At 42.3% G+C, this 24,523-nt stretch overlaps 1 protein-coding gene across 2 annotated transcripts in view; it reads left to right on the forward strand.

Moving 5' to 3' along the window:
- Positions 1-24,523, forward strand: part of MAK (male germ cell associated kinase) — an 85,285-nt gene that overhangs the window by 34,679 nt on the left and 26,083 nt on the right. Inside the window, exons 2-7 of one of the 2 annotated variants that reach the window (XM_073566708.1) lie at positions 10,383-10,653; positions 11,748-11,802; positions 14,095-14,216; positions 18,136-18,218; positions 21,451-21,583; positions 21,784-21,955. In XM_073566708.1, coding sequence (XP_073422809.1) covers positions 10,553-10,653; positions 11,748-11,802; positions 14,095-14,216; positions 18,136-18,218; positions 21,451-21,583; positions 21,784-21,955 — 666 coding nt within the window. In that variant the 5' untranslated portion in view covers positions 10,383-10,552. Of the gene's footprint in view, positions 1-10,382; positions 10,654-11,747; positions 11,803-14,094; positions 14,217-16,726; positions 16,807-18,135; positions 18,219-21,450; positions 21,584-21,783; positions 21,956-24,523 lie in introns of both variants that reach the window. The other variant, XM_073566716.1, reaches the window with a different exon arrangement.

Raw genomic sequence — 24,523 nt, forward strand, 5'->3', positions numbered from 1 at the left:
ACCTTTTTTCATTTTTCCACAATGGGACATCATCCTTAGGTCGGGGTCACACTTGTGAGTGAAACGTGAGAAACTCTCGCATCAATATCCAGCATTGCTGCCGGCGCTCGGACCAGAGCGATCAGCTGCATAGAAATACATGCAGCCGCACACTCCGGTCCCGAGTGCCGGTGACAGTGCCGGGTATTGATGCGAGAGACTCGTGCAAGTTTCTCGCATTGCACTCGCAAGTGTGACCTCGGCCTTACACTGACAGATCGCTGATCTGATACTCTGCAATGCTTCTGCCCTGCAGGGCTTCAGAGCAGCACCTGACATTCAGGGAAGAGGCGCGTCTGCTCCTGCTCTGAGCAGGCGCTCACAGGCCACCTTATCTGAAGGGTCTTGCAGCCTGGGTTCACCATGGATTGTAGCGGCACAATGCGATTGCATCAAGTTGTGCAGATGGAAGTAGAGAGGGAGCTCATTCCCTCTGCAATGCTCCTCTATGTCGCTGTCACTATTGACATGGCATCATAGTGGTTATATGCCCGCTATCGGTGCTAGCACCGATCATGGGCGTTGCTGCAGGGTATCAGGTCAGATATAGAGCTGACACCCACACTCTATTGCGGCGACACTCATCGTGAGCCCGTGTGATCACGGCACTGTGTATATATACGGTGGTTTGTTGGAATGTGGAAGAGGTTGTTATGCATTTTAAAGGTGACAGGCTTCTTTTTAAGAGAGGACATGATTAACTTGTACAAGAGATATATATATCTCATATAAAAAATATATTGGAAGGCGGCTCCATCCATGTAAAACCTCCTTTAACAGAAAGAGGGGTATTTCCTCACTGTGGAGAACAAAAAGTTCAATATCTATGGTAGACAGACCTTTTTTAATATGAGAACTATTAGAGGTTATCTGCTCAGGATAGGTCATCAATATTTGATCGGTCGGGATCAGACACATCGCACCCTTGCCGGTGTTGGCGGTGGGCGCCAAACAGGAATACTCTGTTGCTTAGTTGCTCCGTCTTCCGCTAATGGCCGTGACCGGGACTACACATCTGCCGCTATTTTTAAGAATAAGTTAAATAAAAATAAATTAATTTGTAAAAAATGGCACTGTCAATCCAAATTGCTGTTATTAGCCCCACCACTGGGAAAAAAAAAAACCCAATGTCCCGTACATACAGATATTTTTGTTATTGGGATCGAGTGATTAAATATATTTTATTAATTCTTTGTTGTCATAAATAAATGGGGGGGAAACGCAGGCACTCCCTTTTTATCTTTTATCTAAGCAAAAAAAGAGGAGAAAATAGAACTTGCATAAAAGTAAAGTTTTGTCGCATGCAAAGAAGCAAAAATCACTAGGCTATCCGGAAACGTTTTTTTAAACTGCATGTGCAAAAAAACCAGAAAAATGTGCTGGCCAGGAGCGTCGGTAAATTGCACCGTCTTGAACGGATTACTGGATAAAATACTGACTACTATGTATTGTCGAGTTATGGTCTGCATTTCTATTTACAGTGTAACCTGGCAACATCGTCTGGGCACGTGTCCTCGTGTTTCACCTTTCTAGCTTATGTCCTCCACATGGTAATTTTGCAGCAGGGTAAAGCTATTGTCCAGCATTAGTATCCAGTGTGCTTGTATCTATGGGTGAATGTTTAACCACATTCCTAAGATTTGTGGTTTGTTTGTCTACACTCGGTATGACTTCATGACATCCCGTACTAACAAAGGCCAAAAATAAAAAAAAAAAAGCACTCCTCCTCCCGTCAAAGTTTTTATCCTCTTAATATATTGCAGTCATCATACTATTTAGCACTGTGTACTTACAATTGCTCATTTTGCCTTTCTACCCAATAATTCTTCTCTTTTCTATTAGGTCTATGGCATCACGTGGTTAATAACTGACTAGCTGAATTCTTCTGAGCTCTATGTAGATACAGGAGGTCAGTTATCCCTGTATGAGTCATAAGTCACTGCAAATGTCAAAGGCAGGGGAGACGGAGCAGCTGGGTCAGAAGGTAAAGAGGAGGATGACAAATGCAGGGACAAGAGACTTCCTGTTTCTACATAGAGCAGAGAAAAATGAAGAATTAGCTGGGTAGAAAGGCAAAATGAGCAATTATAAGTACACTGTGCTATATAATATGATTGCAATATATTAAAGGGATTAAAACTTTGATGGGAGGAGTGCTTCTTTAAATTCATTGATAGAATGAGCAGAACATTGAGATGTGTAGTAAAATGGGGTTGGCTACTTGTAATGGGTCACAATTGATTGTATAGGGGGATTTACTACCATAAACACAATCTCAGTGCTCTCAACTTTTTATTTCATGGCTTTCTGATGCTCTTGTAAACATTGGACTCAGTGAGTGCTGAGATGCCAGTGCTGACTTGATACACCAACGTGATCCCTTCCCCAGTGTTCCCCGACTCCATCATGGATACAGGTGATTTTGCTTTTCTATTCTTGCATGTGCTCGCTGCATTCAGTCACTGTGGTCACGGGTATGTGTATCACGTGTCCGTGTATCTCGTGTCCAATGTATACATGGGTATCTATGTGATCGCCACCATCTATATTCCTATGGAGAGAATTCTATATCAGATGTTCACACGGACATTAGAGGTCTAAGGCTGCGTTCACACGTCGCGGTTTTTTCGCGGCGGTTTTAAACTCGCGATTTTGCCGCGAAAAATAAGCATCCCATGCATTCCTATGGGATTCCGCTGTGCTAATGCTGTGTTTTTTTTCCGCGGCGGAATCGCTTCGCGGTAAAAAACGCAGCATGCTCATTAATTTAGCGGAATTGCGGCGATTCCACCCACACAGGAATGCATTGTTCTGCTTACTTTCCGCATGTGGCTGTGCCCACCATGCGAAAAGTAAGCAGAACATTTGCAGATGGTACCCACGGTCCGGAGGAGAGGAGACTGTCCTCCGGGCTGTGGGTACCATATCCCTGTAAGAAATAGAATTAAAATAAAAAATATTGTTATTCTCACCTTCCAGCATCCCGCGCATCCTTCCCACCTTTCTCCACGCTCCCGGCATCTTCCGGTCCCAGTAATCCTTTGCGAGAATGACCGCGATGACGTTGCGGTCTCGCAACGTCATCGCGGTCATTCTCGCAAAGGATTATTGGGACCGGAAGATGCCGGGAGCGTGGAGAAAGGCGGGAAGGATGCGCGGGACGCCGGAAGGTGAGAATAACTTTTTTTTTTTTTTTTTTTATTATTATTTTTTTACATCCTATCTTTTACTGCTGATGCTGCATAGGCAGCATCAGTAGTAAAAAGTTGGTCACACTTGTCAAACACTGTGTTAGGTTGGTCACACTCATCAATCAATCAGTTCTCCAAGCATGCTCCAGATCTCTTGGAAAACGCTAGCATTCTGCAAGCTAATTACGCTTGCAAATCGCTAGTTTTTCCGCGGGAAAATCGCAGGAATTTAAAATGCGATTTTCCCGTGGAATGGAATTCCGGAATTCTCGTGGTAACTTCCGAGAGAGTTCCGCTACATATGCACATAGCACTCGTACGTGAAAGATCAGAAGTCTGAATGAGGCCTTAGGCTCTGTGTTTTTCACAGATGGCACTCGTACCTGTAATAGTCTAAGGCAGGGTTCCCCAACTCCAGTCCTCAAGGCCCACCAACAGGTCATGTTTTGAGGATTTCTTTAGTATTGCCAAGGAGATAATTGCTTCACCTGTACAATACAAGGGAAATCCTGAAAACATGACCTGTTGGTGGGCCTTGAGGGCTGGAGTTGGGGAACCCTGGTCTAAGGTGCCATTCACATGTCCGAAAATTGCGGAGAAATGTCCTGTTTTTGTTCCGAGCATTGGAACAAAATCAGTAGTTTAAGTCAATGGGTTTGTGAAAAAATCAGATCACACTCCGATGACATCCGAGTGTGGTCCAATTTTCTCAATCTGTAATAATGGAGAAGGTGGAGAATTTTTTTTTTTTTTTTTTTTTTTTTTTATTGCTCCCAAGTATGAGAAATAGCACAGAATAATCAGTACATTCTCATGCGTGGGGGAAAATGTGTGAATGAGCCCTTAACATAAAGATCTGAAGTATTGAGCTAGTATACAGAATCATGACATGAAACACAACAGTTTATTACTAATTTTACCATAGTGTCGAGCTCTTTTTGTTTTACGTAAATTGGTTTTTCCCATCTTTAGAAGTGATCACCTATCCATGGGGTAGGAGAAAGCTTATTGAGCATTGAGAATCTGGCCGTTGGTGTGCAGCGTGAATGGCCAGACATGTGCACAACCGCCTCATTCAAGAAGCTGAGCCTGATACTTGTTTTTCTCTCACTCTCATATAGAAAATTAATAGGGTAGAGGTGCACATGATGGCCGACACTCTCTTTAGACCTGGCTTTGTGATGATCTTAGTGGTCAGATCCCTACTGAGCAGCAAGTTATCATCAATTCTGCAGGTCATAGCATTTAATGATGGTAATGACTCTTTAAAGAAGATGTCCACTACTTGGACAGCCCCCTCTTTTACCACAAGTTTGGCCCCAATAAAACAAAAAAAAGCTCATACAACCCCCCCCCCCCCCCCCGTGTTGGCGCCGTTCCCGCGGATCTCGTGCGGTTATGACATGTGACCCCAGTGTTAGGCGTCAGACTTCTGCGTCTGCTCTGCAAGAATCCAGAGCCTCATATTCTGCGGTCTCCTGCTGTCTTTCATCTGCAGAGGAGATTACTTTGCAGCAGACCGCTCCAGAGGCTGTCTCTCTGTGCTCCTATTGGGCATGCTCACGAGACGATCTCCCATTGGAGATCGGAAGTCATGTGTCCAGATCCTGTTCCAGATCTCATTGGTCCATCTCGGAGATCTGGAAGGTCCCGCACGGCTATAAAAAGTGCGCATGGCCGTTCCGCCATGCGCTAGTATAGACTATACTGCTATGTGTGAATGGTGACGGATGTATGATTCTTGTAACTGACTTATTATGAAACCCCTTACCTCTGATATTACGCATGTGGTAAGGGAATTAGTTCAGTAGTCTGCGCCAGTCTGTGGCAAGCCTTAGGCCACTGTGCACACCGCACCTCTACGCTAGCATCCGACATTGCGCCTGCTTTGTAGCTGCGTCATCCAGCGGCAGTGTCCTGCGCCGTGCTGCAGTTGCAGCCCTTCTTGGCGTTCGCAGTAGCGACGCCGCACACACGGTAGGTCTAGACGGACGCAGCCCCTCTGTCTTAGTTCCTTCTCCTGTGACCTTATACCGTTTGTGCATTTACCTGAGGCCTGTGACTCTTTGTTTTTGTTGCGGAGCCTCTGTGTGTGAACAGAGCCCGCTCTGCGCATTTCGGGTGAAGTTGCATCCGTGCGCATTATATCGCCATATTGCTCGTCTGCCATTACTCAGCAGCGGTTGTAACACCTACTGCACGGTGGACCTCGAGCGGCGAACGCACTTTATTATTATTTTTATTTAGTGTGTTCCGCCGTTCCTAACACCCAGTGCCCAATCAGCGCTGGCATCCCTGTCTCCGCCTTCGCACCAACTGAACGTAAAGAGGAAGTCAGGGATCAGCTGCAGCCTGGACTTCCTCTTCATGTTCCATTCGTATGAAGGCGGAGACAGGGACGCCAGCGCTGATTGGGCGCCGGAATCACATGTTATGACAACCGCATGAAAGCCGGGACTACTGGAACGGCTCCGGCATGGGAGGGGGATATAGGGTTTTTTTATATTGCCAGGGCCAAATGTTTAGATCAAGAAGGGGCTGCTACAATACCTTTAAGTATTTAATAACCTTTTCACACAATAATGTATGTGGTTGGAAGAGTTTTGGAAATGTGATTTATTTACAGATTGTTTAGCATTCTACAGACTGACTTTTAAGAGCTAAATTTGACGAAACTGAGCTGCCCGTTGTGTATGTTCATTAAAGTAATGGAAAACGACAGGTCTGTATGTCTCCATGTGAGAATGAAATGCACCGTGGTACAGTGTAGTGCCATAGGAGTCTGTGTGCCCCCCACAACTCAAAGGTTTTACTGCAACCATAATAAGTTAACGTGTGCGAGACCTTAATGTGATTGAGATCATTCCTCTAATCTGTGCTCTGAGCTAAACAACATAAGGCCCAGCAGCTGGTGCTGTGTAATTCCAGGGAAATCGAAATGTAGAAATGGGGTCTCCGTATAACACTAGAATATTTAATGCTATAAAGAGGACATGTCTATTTCACTAAGTAGTCACATTGTCCCATAAGATTACTCCTTCACATCACAGTTTCGGCCCTTTTATTCCAATGTTTTATCGTCTCCTTTCAGGAGCCATAACTTTTTTTGTATTTTATTTTTTTGGGCGACTTAGTCATAAGAGGGCTTGTTTTTTTTCCAGGACCAGTTGCATTTCTCAGTGGTATCAATCTGGGGTTCAGAACGCTTATTAATAATTTTTTGTGACGTCTTTATGGGAAGGAATATAAACAAACAGTTTTCCCACTTGTTTTTTTTCATTTTTGAGGTCCATGCTGTCAGACTCTACGTCCCCTTCTCCATGCGAGTAGCGGTGGTATATCGTCCTCCGGGCTCCTCCCATCAATTTCTGGATCACTTTGCCACCTGGCTTCCACACTATCTCTCGTGTGACATCCCCACCATCATGGGAGACTTCTACATTCCCATTGCCCTTCCCCTCTCACCATCTGCTTCTCACCTTTTATCTCTAACCTCCCCTTTCGGCCTCTCACAGCATACTAACTCCCCCACGCATGAAGACGGATACTCCCTCGACTTGGTCTTCTCCCGGCTTTGCTCAGTGGATGATTTCACAAACTCCCCTCTCCCACTCTCTGACCACTACCTTCTATCGTTCTCTATCAAGAACGGCTATCCCGCCTAGTTCACCCCCACTTTCCACGCTTTTAGAAACATACAGGCCATTAACACCCAGAAACTTATGAAGAACTTGCAGTCATCATTGGCCCTCATCTCCTCCCTCTCATGTCCTGATTCTGCACTGAAGCATTACAATGAAACACTTCAAAGTGACCTGGATGAAACTGCACCTCCTATAAGTAAAACAACTAGGCACAGAGGGCGACAACCCTGGCACACGCTGCAAACACGCTTCCCACAGCAGTGCTCCAGGTGCGCCGAACGTCTGTGGAGAAAATCTACCTGAAGATTTCATCCATTATAAGTTTATGCTTAAAACATACAACACCCCCCTTCACCTCTCAAAACAAAACTATTTCAGCACCCTCATCACCTCACTATCCAATAACCCGAAACGTCTCTTTGACACTTTTCATTCCCTACTTAACCCAAGAGTGCAGGCCCCAACCACGGATCTTCATGCTGACGATCTGGCTAATTATTTCAAAGAAAAAATTGACCATATCCGACAGGAAATTATCTCCCAATCCCCTCATACCATGCACTGTCCTCCCTCGCCCACTGCATCTAGCTCACTCTCTGATTTTGAACCAGTAACAGAAGAAGTAAGCAGGCTCCTTTTGCTCTTCTCGCCCTACCACTTGCACCAGTGACCCCATTCCATCACATCTCCTCCAGTCCCTTTCCCCTGCTGTCACCACTCACCTAACTAAAATATTTAACCTCTCTCTTCTGGTATCTTTCCCTCCTCATTCAAGCATGCCATCATACATCCAGTACTTAAAAAAAAACATCTCTCGACCAAAACTGTGCCGCTAACTATAGACCTATCTCTAATCTTCCCTTCATCTCTAAACTCCTGGAACGCCTGGTCCACGCCCGTCTTATCCGCTATCTCTCAGATAACTCTCTCCTCGACCCTCTACAATCTAGTTTCCGCTCTCTACACTCGACTGAAACTGCCCTCATTAAAGTCTTTAATGATCTTCTAACAGCTAAATCTAATGGTCACTACTCCAAGCTAATTCTCTTGGATCTCTCCACAGCATTCGACACTGTGGATCATCAGCTCCTCCTCACTATGCTCTGTTCCATTGGCCTCAAGGACACTGTTCTCTCTTGGTTCTCCTCCTATCTCTCTGCCCGCTCCTTTACTGTATCTTTTGCTGGCTCCTCTTCCTCTCATCTTCCCCTTACTGTTGGGGTTCCTCAAGGATCGGTTCTAGGTCCCCCTCCTCTTCTTTGTATATTGCCCCTTTTGATCAAGCAATCAGTAGATTTGGGTTCCAGTACCATCTCTATGCTGATGACACTCAATTATACACTTCTCCTGATATCACACCTGCTTTTTTGGAAAACACCAGTGATTGTCTTACCGCTGTCTCGAACATCATGTCCTCCCTCTATCTGAAACTGAACCTGTCAAAAACTGAACGTGTTTCCTCCCTCTACTAACCTACCTATGCCCGACATTGCCATTTCCGTGTGTGGTTCCACCATTACTCTCTAGCAACATGCCCGCTGTCTTGGGGGTCATACTTGACTCCGAGCTTTCCTTTGCCACCCACATCTGATCACTGGCTCGCTCGTTATCTGCACCTCAAAAACATTTCTAGAATTCGACCCTTTCTTACTTTCAACTCTGCAAAAACTCTTACTGTTTCTCTTATTCATTCTCGTCTGGACTATTGTAACTCTCTTCTAATCGGTCTCCCTCTTACCAAACTCTCCCCTCTCCAATCTGTCTTGAATGCTGCAGCTACGATTATATTCCTCACCAATCGTTATACCGATGCCTCTACCTTGTGCCAGTCCTTACACTGGCTACCCATCCACTCCAGAATTCAATATAAACTTATTACCCTCACTCACAAAGCCCTCCATGGCTCAGCACCACCCTACATCTCCTTCCTTGTCTCAGCCTACCACCCTACCCATGCCCTCCGTTCTGCCAACGACCTGAGGTTAACATCCTCATTAATCAGAACCTCCCACTCCCGTCTCCAAGACTTTTCACGTGCCACGCCAATTCTTTGGAATGCACTACCCAGGCTAGTACGATTAATCTCCAATCCCCACAGTTTTAAGCGTGCCTTAAAAACGCATTTGTTCAGATTGGTCAATTGCCTCAACGCATTAACCTAAATATCCCTGTGTGGCTCATTTCAAAATTTTTTACCATAACCAGGTTCCTCGCATCATGTTCTCACATGCTTTTTGCATTTAATAGCCCTCTGTGTCTGTACTGTTACATATTTAGACTGTTAACTAGTTCATGCAGCAACAGGAACACCCGATTCTTACACTAGGGATGGTCAAAACAATAAAAGCAATTGATACCATCCACCTTTCGTGTCTCCCCTTTTTCCTTCTAGATTGTATGCTTGCGAGCAGGGCCCTCATTCCTTTTGGTATCTGTTTTGATCTATGTGTTTATTGCTATGTTGTAATGTCTATTGTCTGTAGAAGTCCCCTCTATAATGTAAAGTGCTGCGGAATATGTTGGCGCTATAGAAATAAAATTTATTATTATTTTACGCTATTCGCCTTGCTGCATAAAGTCCTCAATTGTTCAATGTGTCGGTACAAATATGACGATACCAAAATTTATACAATTTGATCTAGGTTTTATTACCTTTTTACAACTGCACTCTTTGTTTTTTGGGGTTGCTATGATCTGAGAGCCATAAGTTTCACAATTTTCAGTCAGTGGACCTGGATGAGCGCTAAGTTTTTGCATGACGAGCTGTAGTTTTCATTGGTACCATTTTGTGGCAGGTGCGACTTTTTTGATCAACTTTTAAAAACTTTTCAGGAAGCAAAAAGTACAAAAAGCAGCAATTCTATTTTTTATTCCTTTTTGTAAAAAACAGTTTTTGATATAATTGATGTTATCGATCATGGGAATGCTAAATTTTTATAGTGTGTGGGTTTTTTTTTTTTGTTTTTTTTTTTTTAATTTGATTTTGCTACTTTTGCATAAGAAATCAGTTTTTTGTTTTTCTAAAATAAAAAACAAACTTTTTTTGGGTCACCATATTCTGACACCCAGAACTTTTTTTTTTTTTTCTGTAGATGCAACTGTGGGCGATCTTGTAGTTTTTTTCCTACGTTTTGGCATATACTAATTTTTACCACTGTTTATTTTTTTCCGTTTAATATCTTGTTTAAACAGCCAGACCAAAGTAAACGATGTGGACTTGGGTGATCTGTTCTAGATCGCTCGGTGCCTATAGACTGCCATTGTTCTCGTCTTTTTTCCACTGGACGATGCACTGCTGAGAAAAATAATACAAAATTGCTATTGCCACATTCTTAATGACTTGTACTATAGCATTTTATCTTTTTTCTCACTGTGCAGGATAAATAATGTCAGAATATTTAATTCATCTCACCTACCAGAAACAGAATGAAACTGATCAAAAATGCTTTACGAGAAGACCTGATCCATCGTTTGTTTACTGGGTGCTTGGTTTTCTGTTTCCTTGTAGGTTCCATTGGAGGAATGGCAACATCGGGGGGCTGCGCATATTCTCATTTAATCATTAAATGAGCCATCTCATGAACATCCATACACTCCATCATACATTATCGCCTCCTCTCAGCTGCCACTTTCAGTAGACCATTCATTCGGCTTCTCAGAAAACAGCAGATTGCGAAGATGAACCGGTATACAACATTCAAGCAGCTTGGAGATGGCACGTATGGGAGTGTGCTGATGGGGAAAAGCAATGAGTCTGGGGAACTTGTGGCTATTAAAAAGTAAGTGAACAGATCAGTGTATCATTTTTCTCATTAACACGAATAAAGGAATAATGGTATATTCTAGCTGTAGTAATCGATGCCTATCGATGGTATATGCTGTCGCTTGCTTGTTTTGTTGTGATCCGAGCTCCTCTAGATATGAAAATGAATGGGATGTGAACTTTGCGGCATTTTCTCTGCACAGCGCGGCTTCTATGAAGATGAGGGGGATCAGGCAAATGTTTGAAGTTTCCTGTTTTTGCAGACTTTCCCCGAAAATTCGATTCACGGAGAAGTATTCCACACATGTAATATCCCTTATTATGTTATAGGGTCTCTTCAGACCTCAGAGTATGATAAACGTAATGTAAAAAAATGAAAAAAATCCTTATACTCATCTCTCCAACCCCTCCGCTCCTCAATGTCACCTGATCAGTCCTTGCTGCACCTTTGGATCGCCGCCACTTTTGCTGATATCCCCGGGCTTCTCACTCTGGGTCGGGAGTTCCCGCTTTCGAAGGATTCTGCGTATGCGTGCTCATGGCGCACACCGTGACATATTGACAATATTTGGGCAAATGTGGGTTTTTGTAAAATTGGAGCAGAATTCCATTCCACTCACATTTATTCTCTCATCTCTACTTGAGACGCTAGAGAGCAATGCTTAAGGGAAAGTCTGGAGCAAAAAAAAAAATCAATGCATACATAGAACGTCGGAGAAGGATTCTTTACAGTTAGAGCATTACACAGACTGTGTATCACAAGAGGTAGAAGTGTGATATTATAGCCACATACATAAAAGGACTAGATGCTTTTTATGCAATACATTTCATTTTGCGTTATAATTAATCGTGCAACAATGCATAGTTGATCAAGCAAGCTTGAACTAGATGGAGCTGTATATTTTTTTTCTTTCCACCTATGTAACAAATGGACACATTTAATGAATGTAACAAACCAATACAAAAATATTCTTATTTAAAATTCCTTAAAACCTTAATAACTTGTGATCACAACCTACTTGTGTGCCCATCGTAGGGGCATTAGTTTGTACTTACTGCTCTACAATTCAATGTAAAGTAAATTGTGTCCCTGCTTTTGCCTTGCTACAGGATGAAAAGAAAATTCTATTCTTGGGATGAGTGCATGAATTTAAAAGAAGTGAAGGTAAGATTAATAAAAGCTGAACTAACATTGTAGAAATTGTACGTAGGGGGTTAGGAAGTGCCTTAACATCTTATGTTTCCAGTGACCTTTTTGCGCCACAGATACCAGGACAATTTTCACACTTTCCAAATGTCCAAATAAATCTTAAACACCGCGAGCATGAGAGAGTTTTCCTGCTCGCGATGCTGTCAGACATGTCCTGTGAGTTCACGGTCAATGAACTCACTTCACCTTTCCTACGTCAGCGCGAGTGCTGTGGGAACTTTTACCACAGCGCTCGCTCCGACGTCACATAGGTGAAGTGAGTTCATTGGCTGTGAACTCGCAAGACCTTTTTTCTGGGTGTCTGTTTTCTTACAATGTGACTATGGGGTTAGTAATGGGGGTGTCTTATTGATGCCTTTCCATTAATAACCTCGGGGCTTGATGTCACCTGACAATACAAATGTGACATCACTGCCCCCCCCAGCAGCTGTCACCGCACTTGCCACTGCTACAGGGAAAGTGGGAAGAACAAGGCTAAGTGCCAGAATTGGCCTTTTCTGGGGTGGCTGAGAACTGATGTTTTTAGTCTGTGGGGGCAGTATCCTTGGCCCCGTCCTAGGCTATTAATATCAGCCCGGAGCTGTCTGCATAGCCTTTGGTGGTTATTAATTATAGGGGGACCCCATGTCATTTTTTGCGGGGTGTCCCCCATTTTAATATCTAGTAGAGCCTAATTATACAGCTGTAATCTGAAATTAATTGCCTGGGAAGCTCCATGGGTATTACCCCCTTCCCAGGATACAAACATCGGCCCCGGCCGTCGGCTTTCCCTCTGCTGGTTACAAAAATTGCGCGGGAGCCAACACCGTTTTTTTTTCAAAAAAATAACTAAATACATGTACAGTAAGTTGCACACACTGTACTAATTGTATTTGTCACTGACATCTATATAGCTACCTATTCTATATGTACTTACTGTATGTTATCCTGTTGGCTCCTGCAGTGATTTTACAGTACACGGCACATGAATTACCGGCTTTTCAAAGGAAACTTGTGCGTAAAAATCGGACAGCACTCGCATGGTTCGAGTGCTGGGCTTTTTTTTTTTTTTTTAAATGTACCCATGGGCTTGCATTGGCGAGTCTCGGATGATATACGCATACAATCACAGCATACTGAGATTTTGTACGCACGCTCAGTAGGCCCGAGAAAATAAATGGTGATGTGAGCTGCCCCATAGAGTAACACTGAGCCGAATACTGTGCGATGTTTTCTTGCATGTCACTCACCCTTATTCTACGGTAGTGTGACGCCGGCCTTAGTGTTTTACTCTGTAGTGTGTATTAAACATTTACATATAGACACAACCACACACCGCTCTGCTACTTGCACATTTATAGACACACACTGTACAATACCACATCTTGCAGTTCCTTCCAGGAATGTGACTGATCACATGACTTGAAAGGTTCGTGGGCTAATCGGGTGGAAGGTCCTTCAGCTGCTCAGGACATGCTGCCTCCATCCAGATTCCGGTAGCCTCCTCTACCGCTCTGCACCGAGCACATATCAGTGAGGGACAGGAGGACAGAGATCGGTGCTTTCTGTGATCAGGTCACGCGGTGTCTGCTTTCTCCTCCATCACAGGAAGCTGCCTCTGGACCATAAGGCGCAAGAGTTTTTCTTGCTAAAACGTGCGTCTTGTAGTCCTCAAAATGCGGTATTACATTTCAGTGTGTAAGTGCAGCCCCACGTTATATATCTCCTGAAAGCCGACAGTTGTTGTCCATGACTTGATGTGCTGTTGAGAGCCATATCCATTGTTATCGACTTTATGACAAGCCAATTATTTATCAGATGCAGAAATCACTTAGCTTAAAACTTTATATACAAATAGAGGGTTAAACAAAAAAGTGATGTAAAATAATAGGACAAGATGTGCAAAATTCATCTGCCACAATCAACTACAACACAAGCTTGTGAGGTTGTTTTTTTTTTTTTGCCAATGATTTTATAGCAATTTTTGGTATTAGTTTACCCTTCCTAACCTGGCGATTTCCCATTGTTCTGCTTTTGTTTATAATTTTTTTTTTTTAATTATTGTTGACTGTAGCCATATAAGAGCTTGTGGGGGGGACAAGTTACAATGATTTGATCACTTCTTATGTTTTTTTGCTATGTTGCGGCCACCAAAAAAACAGCAATTCTGTTATGATGTTTCTTTTCTCATTATGTCGCTATCCAGTTGGATTAGTATATTTTGGTATTTTTACACAGCAGTGTGTTTCTGTTTTTTATTTTCTCCAGTCCTTGAAGAAACTTAATCATGCTAATGTGATCAAGCTAAAGGAGGTGATCCGAGAGAATGACCAGCTGTATTTTGTGTTTGAATATATGAAAGAAAATCTTTATCAACTAATGAAAGACAGGTAAGATCTTCCACCCTCACACCTTGGTGGGTATTCCTAATTTCAGTAGAATGATCTATCTCCAGAGGAACCAATGAGCGTGTTTTTCATCGATCTAGTGCAATATATGCTAGAAAACATCTGCAGGGTTTCTGTTATTGAGCAGTTTGTCGCCTACATTGACACTGTTTCTTACCTGGTCCCTTGTAGGTGGCTTCCTACTGTAGTTTTGTTGTAAAGTGGTTATCTAATCTTAGAAACAAAATGTAAAAACGGCATCAAATTTTCTAAAATAACAAAATAAACTATGCTCACTTCTTTGTTGCCCCCGACGAGCCAGCACAGTATTTTTCAGTGGTGGTCCCGGTCATTGCTTACAACCAACTGGAACGTAACCATTGCCGCCCATCAGTGATCACATGGTGTACTATTGGCATCACACCTCAGCGGTGGTGGAAGCCATGATGTTCATGGTTAGATAAGTGGCTGCTGAAAGCAAACTGCTGCTTTCTTTACACTTTTTGGATAACAGCTTGAAGGGTTGTTTTTTTTGTTTGTTTGTTTTTTTTGGCATGTCAGGCTTGACATGTCAGGCTATGTGCACACGCTGCGGATTCACCCGCGGATTTGTATCTGCGGATCCGCAGGTAAATTGACCAGTGGTTTTCCCGCGGATTGGCCTGCGGTTTTCCCCTGCGGTTTAACACCTGGACAATGGAATAGGTGGCAAACCGCAGCAGAATCTGCAGCAGCAAAAACCGCAGCGTGTGCACATAGCCTCACTCTCCGCAAGGAGAAACGCTACCCCTTGGATCCCAGTCAGATGCCTCTCACCCAGCCGAACCGGATCTCACACTTCGCACTGATGAGGGGCAGTACCCTGAAACACTGTCTGCAAACTGAGATTTTGATTTTGGCTTTTATCCTAAGTCATGTGACAAGGCTTGTTGGAGAGTCTATATTGACTTTTAGGATTGCTACTTCCAATAGGTGGCACTAGAGTTCTAGTCCTCTTCTCCTCTGAATAGACAGTTTGTACAGAAATCTGTGAACAAATGGCTTTCAAAAAAAAAAACAAAACCCATAAATACTAAAAATACAGTGTTTTAGAACTCCCTAATTACTAGCTAATATCTTGCCACAGCTTTTTTTTTTTTTGCCCAGAACAACTTTGGAAGTAACGCCCAGAAAAATGGTGTTTTCCTAAATAAAGCTGTGTATAGGTCTAAAAGTGAGAGAAGTGAATTGAATTTTTATGCATAAAACCTATTAATTCCAGTTCATTTATACTGGTGTTTCATACACCAGTCTGAACCAGGGGCACGCAGGAATAAGAGGTGGCAAATTAATTAATAGGTGCTTACCAGTTAGAGCACTACTCCGGCGTTGTCTTTTTTTAAGAGCTGGAGGGGAGCTTTTAAATGTAAGTCCCCTGCCCCCTGTATTATACTTGCCCTCTGGCGTCTTCCCCGTTTTTCAGCACCGCTCCGATCCTGTGCCGCCATCTTGAGAGTGCAGCTTCTGACTGTCCGGATGTCAGAAGTTACGTCACAAGCTCCCAATGCAAGAACGAGGCTCTCATAGACTTGTATTGAAAAGTGACCTCCGGCATGCTCCTGGAAACACTGGAGCTACCGGCAGGTTACTTTTCACAGGAGACCATCAGGAGCGAAATTGGAAAACGATAAAGGCAGTGGCAGGTGAGTATGAGACTTAAAGCACAAATTCAGTTCAAGAAAAAAAAAATGGAGTGGTGCTTTAATAAATTTGGCTAATCTTATCAGTGGCGTGTGCCTACATGTGCTTTGCTAGAAATGTGACTTAAGTAGCAACATTTCTAGCGTAAGAAGTGCTGCCACCTTTGAAGCATTTCACCTCGCTCATCAGAGCTGTGAAGTCGCATAACATGGACTGACTCCTAAAATCTATAATAAATTGGGTACAGCAGTACAATGCAGAATGTGCTGTAAATGTTTTGGGAAAGTTATGAAATGTCCTATAAATGTCTGTTCTGTTCCTGATCTAAGGATCTCGGCTTTTAGCTGAGATGAATCTGTGCTGCACTTTATGCACATGCTCAGTAGTGCCCAGTGCTGTGGGGTCAGGGAAAATGAGGAGTCAGTCAAAAGTTTGGCTTCTCGACTCCACAGCCCTGCTGCTAGTACCCAGCTCCATCCACATTGGCAAAGCTGGGAGAAAGTAGAACCCAAATTCTACTGTAAATACTTTGATTAAATTAATTGGGGCCATTATCTTTTAATCAGATATGTTAATTTCCTGTAGATACAGTATCACTTCCAAGGGTTCCCTTGATAAGCAAATGTGTGAAGTTGTGTCAGCTCCAGATAAAATCGACTATTTTTACAGGAAAGTAATATTCCTTGCAGCAAATGGATAAAAAAAATGGGAAAAACTTCCCAAAGTGTAAAAATGGATACAATATATAGTTTCTTGCTTGTCAGTTGTGGGTGAAATCTGGATCCAGTTTACGTTGAAGCATTGCTTGAACTGTTAAATTTGTCTCTTCACAGAAATAAGTTGTTTCCTGAATCAGTCATCAGAAACATTATGTATCAAATATTACAAGGGCTAGCCTTTATCCATAAACACGGTAGGTTTGTACACAGTCACACATCACCTTTACAAAGCCCTCAGGTGGTTAACGTCTTGATTTGGTGCCACTATTGGAGCAACCATGTTTGGGCTTCTCAGGCCTGTGCATTCCCAGAAGCATCTGTAGATAGCCGGTTTACTTTTTCGGACAGCACAGTTCAGCTATATACTAAATGAATGATTACATATAATTTAGATCATTCACAGTCCATAATCTGCTTAAAGTGATTTTCTGAGAATATAAATAATGAGTTGAAATTACTGAGAACCAATGCTATTTGAGTGCTTTCAGTGGTTGGTAAAGTCCTAAAGGCATATTCTTGTAATTTCCTCACCTGAGATCTGCATTTGGTGATTGAATTATAACAAAATAATAAATTACATTTAGTCTAGTTGACATTTGTTTTATTTACTTTTATGTCCTCCGAGAAAATCACTTTAAATGCTTGTTTGAACAATACTTCTTGCATGCCTTAGTTTTCAAAGCGCATCATTGATACCATTTTGATAACGGTAGCATATACACAAAATGGCTACTTATTAGCTAACCCTGTTTATTGGTTTAGTTAGAGCCAGTACCATCTATGTTTTTGCAGAGACAAATATATTTTAAGTATACAGTCAAAAGGCTGAACTCTAATCTTCTACATTACAACTGTGTGAAATGAGTTGTCTAATCATCATCATTACCTCTGATAGGAGTTTCTGTCTCCTCTTTCCCTGGTGGTGAACTTCAGTGGCACAGGCCATGCAGTTTCATCATATAAGAACATCACTTGATTGAGAAAGTGACTCCTTTCACAAAGCACGAAAAGCTTTGTTATTCCAAGATGGTCACCAAAAAAAATCAAATTGCCTAAATTATGAAAAGTATTCCATGAATTTTCAAATGGAGCAGAAAAAATTAAATAACCTTATACTAGCTGAATTATTGGTGGACTAGTGACAGGATAAATTAACTAAACAAAAAAACCTGGAAACCTACTTTAAAAACACAGATATGGTTAAAATGTTCAGCAGTTTTCTCCAAAAAAAAACCAAGGAAACTTATAACTTTAACTTTGTATGAAGTGGTCAAGGATTATCCCACAATGGACATTAATACTATACGCTTTTCACAGGATAATAGAGGGGGGCCACTGGGTGACTATCATACTCATTGACCACCACGATCACATCTGGCCAAGAAGTCCATATATATTCATGTGTCTATTTGGTGACACAAATTGGGAAATGGTATCAAGTGTCTTTGAAGATTATTCTCTTTTCTTTACCTTTTTTCTTTTTGTTCTGTTTTCTTTGCTTTCTTATTTCTGTGCCCTGCCAGAGAGAATAAGATGTTCACTGAGAATGAAATAAGGAACATTATGTTTCAGGTGCTTTCTGGTTTAGCCTTTGTACACAAGCATGGTAAGCTTTTTCTATTTGCTCCCTGCTTTTGCTTTATATGTCTGACTATCATAATGCCTTTTTTTTATGAACCGTCCTGGACTCTATACTAGACGACGTTGCCTGCCTCAGCTTGCTGATCTGCGTTATTGTATAGTCGTCACATTTCCCACTGGTGTCGTGTATTTTATCAAAATGTTTTTATATTTACTTCTTACAGCTTTGCCACTTGTACAAACATGTAAATTCAGAAACACAAGAAATCTGTTTGCAGAATGACTGCTGATCATTTTTTGATTAAATTCAAATATGTGTAGTAATTAAAAGGAATCTCTCCATATGATCAAGCCTCTTAAGCAGTCTTTATGTTCATTCAGGTCATAGAAAATTTAATAAAATTATACCTGGATATCTGTAATCCGATGTTTTATTCCAGAGAAATCCATGTTTTTCTTAATATGTAAGTGAGCAGTTAAGATCTATGAGCCATACAGCAGAACAGTACAGCAGAAGTGAAGTTTACCTCATTACAAACGCATGTGCACTGCAGTTGTTGTCCTCTAACAGTGCTTCAGCTTTCATCGCATAGGCAGCCAGTGTGGTGGAAGGGCAGAACAGCAGAGCTGAGGGCACAACTGTAAATGTGCTTCTTGTGTTGGTAATGAGACAAGGTTTAACTCTGCTGTCTTGTGATAGTTATAATCAAGCATAGCTTCACAGCAGATCTGTCAGGACTATGAAAGAACAAGTACTGCTGCAAATGTTTGTAATGAGACAAAATTCACTTCTGCTATACTGTGTTAATTGTGATCTCACTGCATAACTGTGTGATTATGATGCAAAGTGTCGGTTATTTCTGGGTTCGCACTGGTAAGTCATCTTTTATTTAAACTAAGCTCTACATCAGGGCTGGGCAATTAATTTTCTTGATGGGCCACATGAGAGACCATGACTGTTGTGGAGGGCCGAACCAATAGGCTGAAATTAATTATACTCAATATTAATAGCAATATATTATAATTATTATAATAGTGAGCAGAATTATCAATACTAAGTGATACAATTAATCTACTATATAATCATCTAATTCTGTCTGTCTGTAACGGAAATCCCGCGGCGCTGATTGGTCGCGCCACGCCTCCGTTGGGAGATCTGCAGCTCGGAGAGAGAGACTACAATACCCGATGCGTTAGAATCGGGCCGCCATCTAATATTAATATAATTAAGTATGCAGACCACCCCTATATATAGTTTGAACCTGAGTACAGCCCCTTCTCTACATCGTATGAGCCGCACCACAGCCCCATCTGTACATTGTATGAGCCCCATCACAGCGCCTTATATACAGCATGAGCCCACCATATACAGCATGAGCACCACAGTGGCTCCCCCATATGCAGCATGAGCCCCGCACAGCATCCCCATATACTGCATGAGGCCCCCATAGCCTCCCTATGTTCTGGATGAGGCCCCCATAGCCTCCTCATATTCTGAATGAGGCCCCCATAGCCTCTTCATGTTCTGGATGAGGCACCCATAGCATTCCCATGTTCACCCAAACATCCCATACACATGAAAACATTGAACACCACATACTCTCCTCGGTCACATTCCCAGGGTACTCTGCTTCGGTTCCGGTCTCCGGTGCGCTGACTCTCCGCAGTACATAGCTGACATGATGAAATGACGTAATTGCATCAGCTGTTTCACACACTGGTGGAGGAAGTGGACGGAGGCCCCTCTTCTACCAATGAAGTCAGCGCAGATGGAGACAGTGAGCGGGCGGGCACAGTGCGGCCCGTGGGCCTCTGTTTTCCAGTCCCTCTACACTCTTGATCCGTAGGCAGGACTGAGACAGCCAGAGGGCCTGTTCTGCTCTACATGCATATTCTCATGTAGATCTGTGTCCAGTTAATAGATTTTTAAATCACTGTATTAGAAAAACCTGGATCTCTTTGGAATAAGACACTGAATTGTAGATATCAAAGTATCATTATATTAAACTTTTTATGACCTGCATGCCCATATAGACGGCTTAGGAGAGTAAATCCTATTGAAAAATTCTCTTTAAATGGTGTCTGCAGACTACTGTAGTGCTCAAATATTGCATATATTATAAGCATTATTGCTGATCTCAGAAGCCACAAGTCGTGTGTGTGTGTGGGGGGGGCAATCAGGTTGTACATACAGTAAATGCCACTTTCTTTTCAAAATAGGGCTTAAAGAAGTAGTTTAGCTAAATTTAATTTTTCCATACCTACACTCTGACACACACTGCGCTTCTTTTACATGTGGTGTACTTACTTTCACATATTCGAGCCTCCTCGTTTTTGTTTTTAGCTTCACCTCGATTTTTAGCTTTCATCCTGCATTTTATTTTTCTATTGTGCTAATAATCCCATGATGCATCAGCACAGCGTTATATGTGCAGCCATAACCAGAACCATCTCTGCCTGCTTTAGTAACATTCTCATTATCCTACCCTCTATAGTCTTCTAAATAAGATAATATAGTTTAAATACGTGGTAAGGAGGTTGAACTGTTATCTTCTATAGTATAACTGTGTGAGAAGCGCTGTGCAACAATCATCAGTAACTATGATAAGTGTTTTTGTCCACTCATTGGGAGAACTCAAGTGGTACAGTCCATGCAATTTCCCAATGCAGGAAGTTTCAGTGATTTGAGGTGACCCCTATTAATATATATACACCTCAGACAAGTAATCTTCCATTTTTTTTTAAATGAAATATCGCCCTCTGATATACCCCAATGTATGAAAATCTAATGTGCTTTACAGTGCCAGCAAAGTGGATAGGATGTCTAGAAATCTCAGAATTTCCTCAACAGAAATTGAGCTGTACGACGGATGTCAATTTATCCTGAGAATTTTTACTGCAGATTTCACTATTTGCAATGCAAACTGATCAAATCTGCAAGAAATCCACAGTATTTCCACAACTAAATCCACAGCAGTTTTTGCTTGTCAGTTTTGCTGTGCCATTTGGTCGTAACCTAAAAACTCTTAAGCGGCAATTCGGATAATCTAGTGATCATAGTAGCTTTTTAGTGTAGCCTTCTGTACTCTTGATCAGAGATTTGCTTTTCTTATGGCTTCTTTTTCCTCCTTTTTCTTTCCTGAGTCAGTGCCTTCCCTGCTGATAGTATACATTTATCCCTTTATATTGTCAATATTTCATGTGTATTGAATGAAGTCAAATAATATACTGACAAGTTTCTCCTAAATATCAAATAGGGTTTTTTCACCGAGATATGAAGCCAGAAAACCTTCTGTGTATGGGTCCCGAACTTGTAAAAATCGCTGATTTTGGATTAGTTCGGGAGCTGCGATCTCAACCACCCTATACAGATTATGTGTCTACCCGATGGTACGTTCTACATATTTACGTGTATTGAAATCATTCATAGACTTTAGTACAGATATTTAGAAATATTTGGAGTTCTGTTTTAGTTTTGCAACCTCGTGCGTTCATGTTCGGGCTTCTACCCTTAGCACTACCATAGTCTGGCCATGGGCAGCTGTTTGGAGCCTCTCTATGGCTGAATACATGGATCGTGTTTCTTCCAGGTACAGGGCCCCGGAAGTGTTACTGCGCTCACTGGTGTACAGCTCTCCCATAGACATATGGGCTGTTGGCAGCATTATGGCTGAGTTATATACACTTAGACCGCTTTTCCCAGGAACCAGCGAGGTTGATGAAATCTTCAAAATATGCCAAGTTCTAGGTACCCCAAAGAAAGTAAGTGCACTAGTTTTACCTAATAATTTACTGAATTTGATAAGGAAATATGAAATGCGAGTAGCTTAAAATGGGGAGGAAAAGATGGAATTTTTTTTTTCAGTAAAACTCTGCCTTAAATATTAACTAACTGTATAAATACACTCTACATATTTGTTTAAAACAGACCCTTTTTTTTTAATCTGTGTGCCGGATCAGATTTTCACCACTGTTTGGTCAGTGTGTCTGATTTTACCATCAGTGGAGAACAAAAACGGGAGCACCGCCGAAAAGTTTCAAGGGATCCAACCTTGACCTATATGCTACATGTAATCAACAAAGAGAAAAAGGAATAGACCTCAAGCAGGGGATCACCCTGGATAGGAAGTAGCATATACAATACAAATTTTATTTAGACACAGCAAACAGTTAAAAACATTAAAAATGGTCACACATGTGACACATAAAAAAATTACACAATGCTCATAATAGAGCAACCCTCCTGCTACCAAAAAACACTCTCACCGGGAATAATACCTAAGGCTGGAGTGACACATAGCGACTCACCAGCGATCCTGACAACGATATCAATGTGTCAGGATTGCTGGTGAATCGCTATGTGATCGCTGGCGAGCTGTCAAACAGACAGCTTCACCAGCGATCAGCACAGCGACGCCCAGCGCGTGGCGTCGCTGTGCACGTTAGTAACCAGCGCGCTGATGCAGGGAGCTGGTAACTAACGTACACATCGGGTATCTAAGGGACGTGCGTCCCTAGATACCCGATGTGTACGTTAGTTACCAGCTTATCGCTGGTCTCCCGCCTGTCACACGCAGCGATGTGTGCTGGCCAACGGGAGACCAGCGACCAAAAAAATGTCCTGGCCTTTCCTGCAGCGATCAGCGATACCGGCAGGGGGGCCGGTCGCTGATCGCTGTCACACACAGCGATCTCGCTGGTGAGATCGCTGTTGTGTCACAAAACCTGTGACTCGGCAGCGATCTCGCTAGCGAGATCTCTATGTGTGACGGGGCCTTAAGACCCTAGGTCCATGTAAACAGAATAACCCAAATGGAAGGTATGTAAGACCACAAGAAGACACAATAAATCATACATAAGTCGAAAACATCAACAATACATGATTACAGTGGAACATACATTTCTAACCCAAAATGGTAAAAAACAGCACAGGGAATAATATAGCCCCAAAGGTATCTTGATCAGAATGAGGTGCACAGAGAAAATAGTAGTGCAAGCTGAATAACCCTCATATACAAATAAAGGTGCCTCAGCCTAAAGTCAGGCATAGAGAACATAAATGACCTGATCATCTGAACCAATAGGGGCTAGAGGGGGTTAAATAGACAGAGAAATTCTCTATGACCACCCTCAATAATTAAATAAAGTCCGTGGAGCCTCATTTAAGAGTCTCAAACACAGGACTAGCCAGATCTTCCTCCAGGGAAGGACCCAGCCAAGGAGTGGCTCCTTTCAGAAACCACCATTACCACCATATTAAGCGGCCCTTTAAGTCAATATCCAGCTCTTTACGAGTTTACAGATATGACAAGGGAAATACCAAGGCCAGGTATCCATCCACAGACAGCTGTTTCGGGGTGTTGCCCCTCATCAGTGTGGAGTAGGATTCTGGCTAGGTGGGAGCAATGCCTGGTAGACCAACATCACGGGGGCATTGCACCTAGGATTTCACTGATTGAGCGCCTTTGCCGGCTGCCGCAGTGTTTTCTTTGACTGGTCTCCCTGAGGTCAGTGATGTCACCCTCAATAATTAGCACACTTGCAAGTCAGCACAATACAAGACCCATGTGGGAGTGGAATGGAGCAGGCAGAGTCAGGGACCCAACGCGTGTCGCCACTGTAGGTGGCTTCGTCAGGGTTCGGATGATCAGGTCATTTATGTTCTCTATGCCTAACTTTAGGCTGAGGCACCTTTATTTGTATATGAGGGTTATTCAGCTATTATTCCATGTGCTGTTTTTTACCATTTTGGGTTAGAAATGACCATCAATCATCCTCTTGATTACATTCCAGAGGTTTTTAATGGGGTTCAGGTCTGGAGAATGGGCTGCCCATTCCAGGGTTTTAATGTGGTGGCCTCTTAATTTTTGCCACAGCTATATATATATATATATATATATATATATATATATATATATATATATATATATATATATATATATATATATATATATATATAGCACACACATATATGCACATGCTGGGATTCCCTGTTTGTTAAGCAATGACACATGCAGCTGCAGGGATTCAAACCTATTTTTGAGCACGCTGAAGTCACTTGGTTAGCGTATGAGCTATGTACATGAAAAACAGACGTCTGAATGAGATCTCTTACAGGCTGGACATATGCAGTTTTTGTCTCATATGCTTACAATCATGTGACACTACTCACGTGGTGAGAATCCTGACAGTGTGCATATTGCACTGTCAGTATAAGCAATCTGCAGTCACTTAGGGTGGCTGCAGAAATGTATATATAACCCAGAAAACACCTTTTAAAGTGGTTGTAATTGCCGCAAATGTTATAGCAAAATTCAGTCTTTTTATCAT

This window comes from Dendrobates tinctorius, unplaced genomic scaffold, assembly GCF_039654945.1.
Source record: "Dendrobates tinctorius isolate UK_male_01 unplaced genomic scaffold, ASM3965494v1 ptg000004l, whole genome shotgun sequence".
Taxonomy (NCBI): Eukaryota; Metazoa; Chordata; class Amphibia; order Anura; family Dendrobatidae; genus Dendrobates; species Dendrobates tinctorius.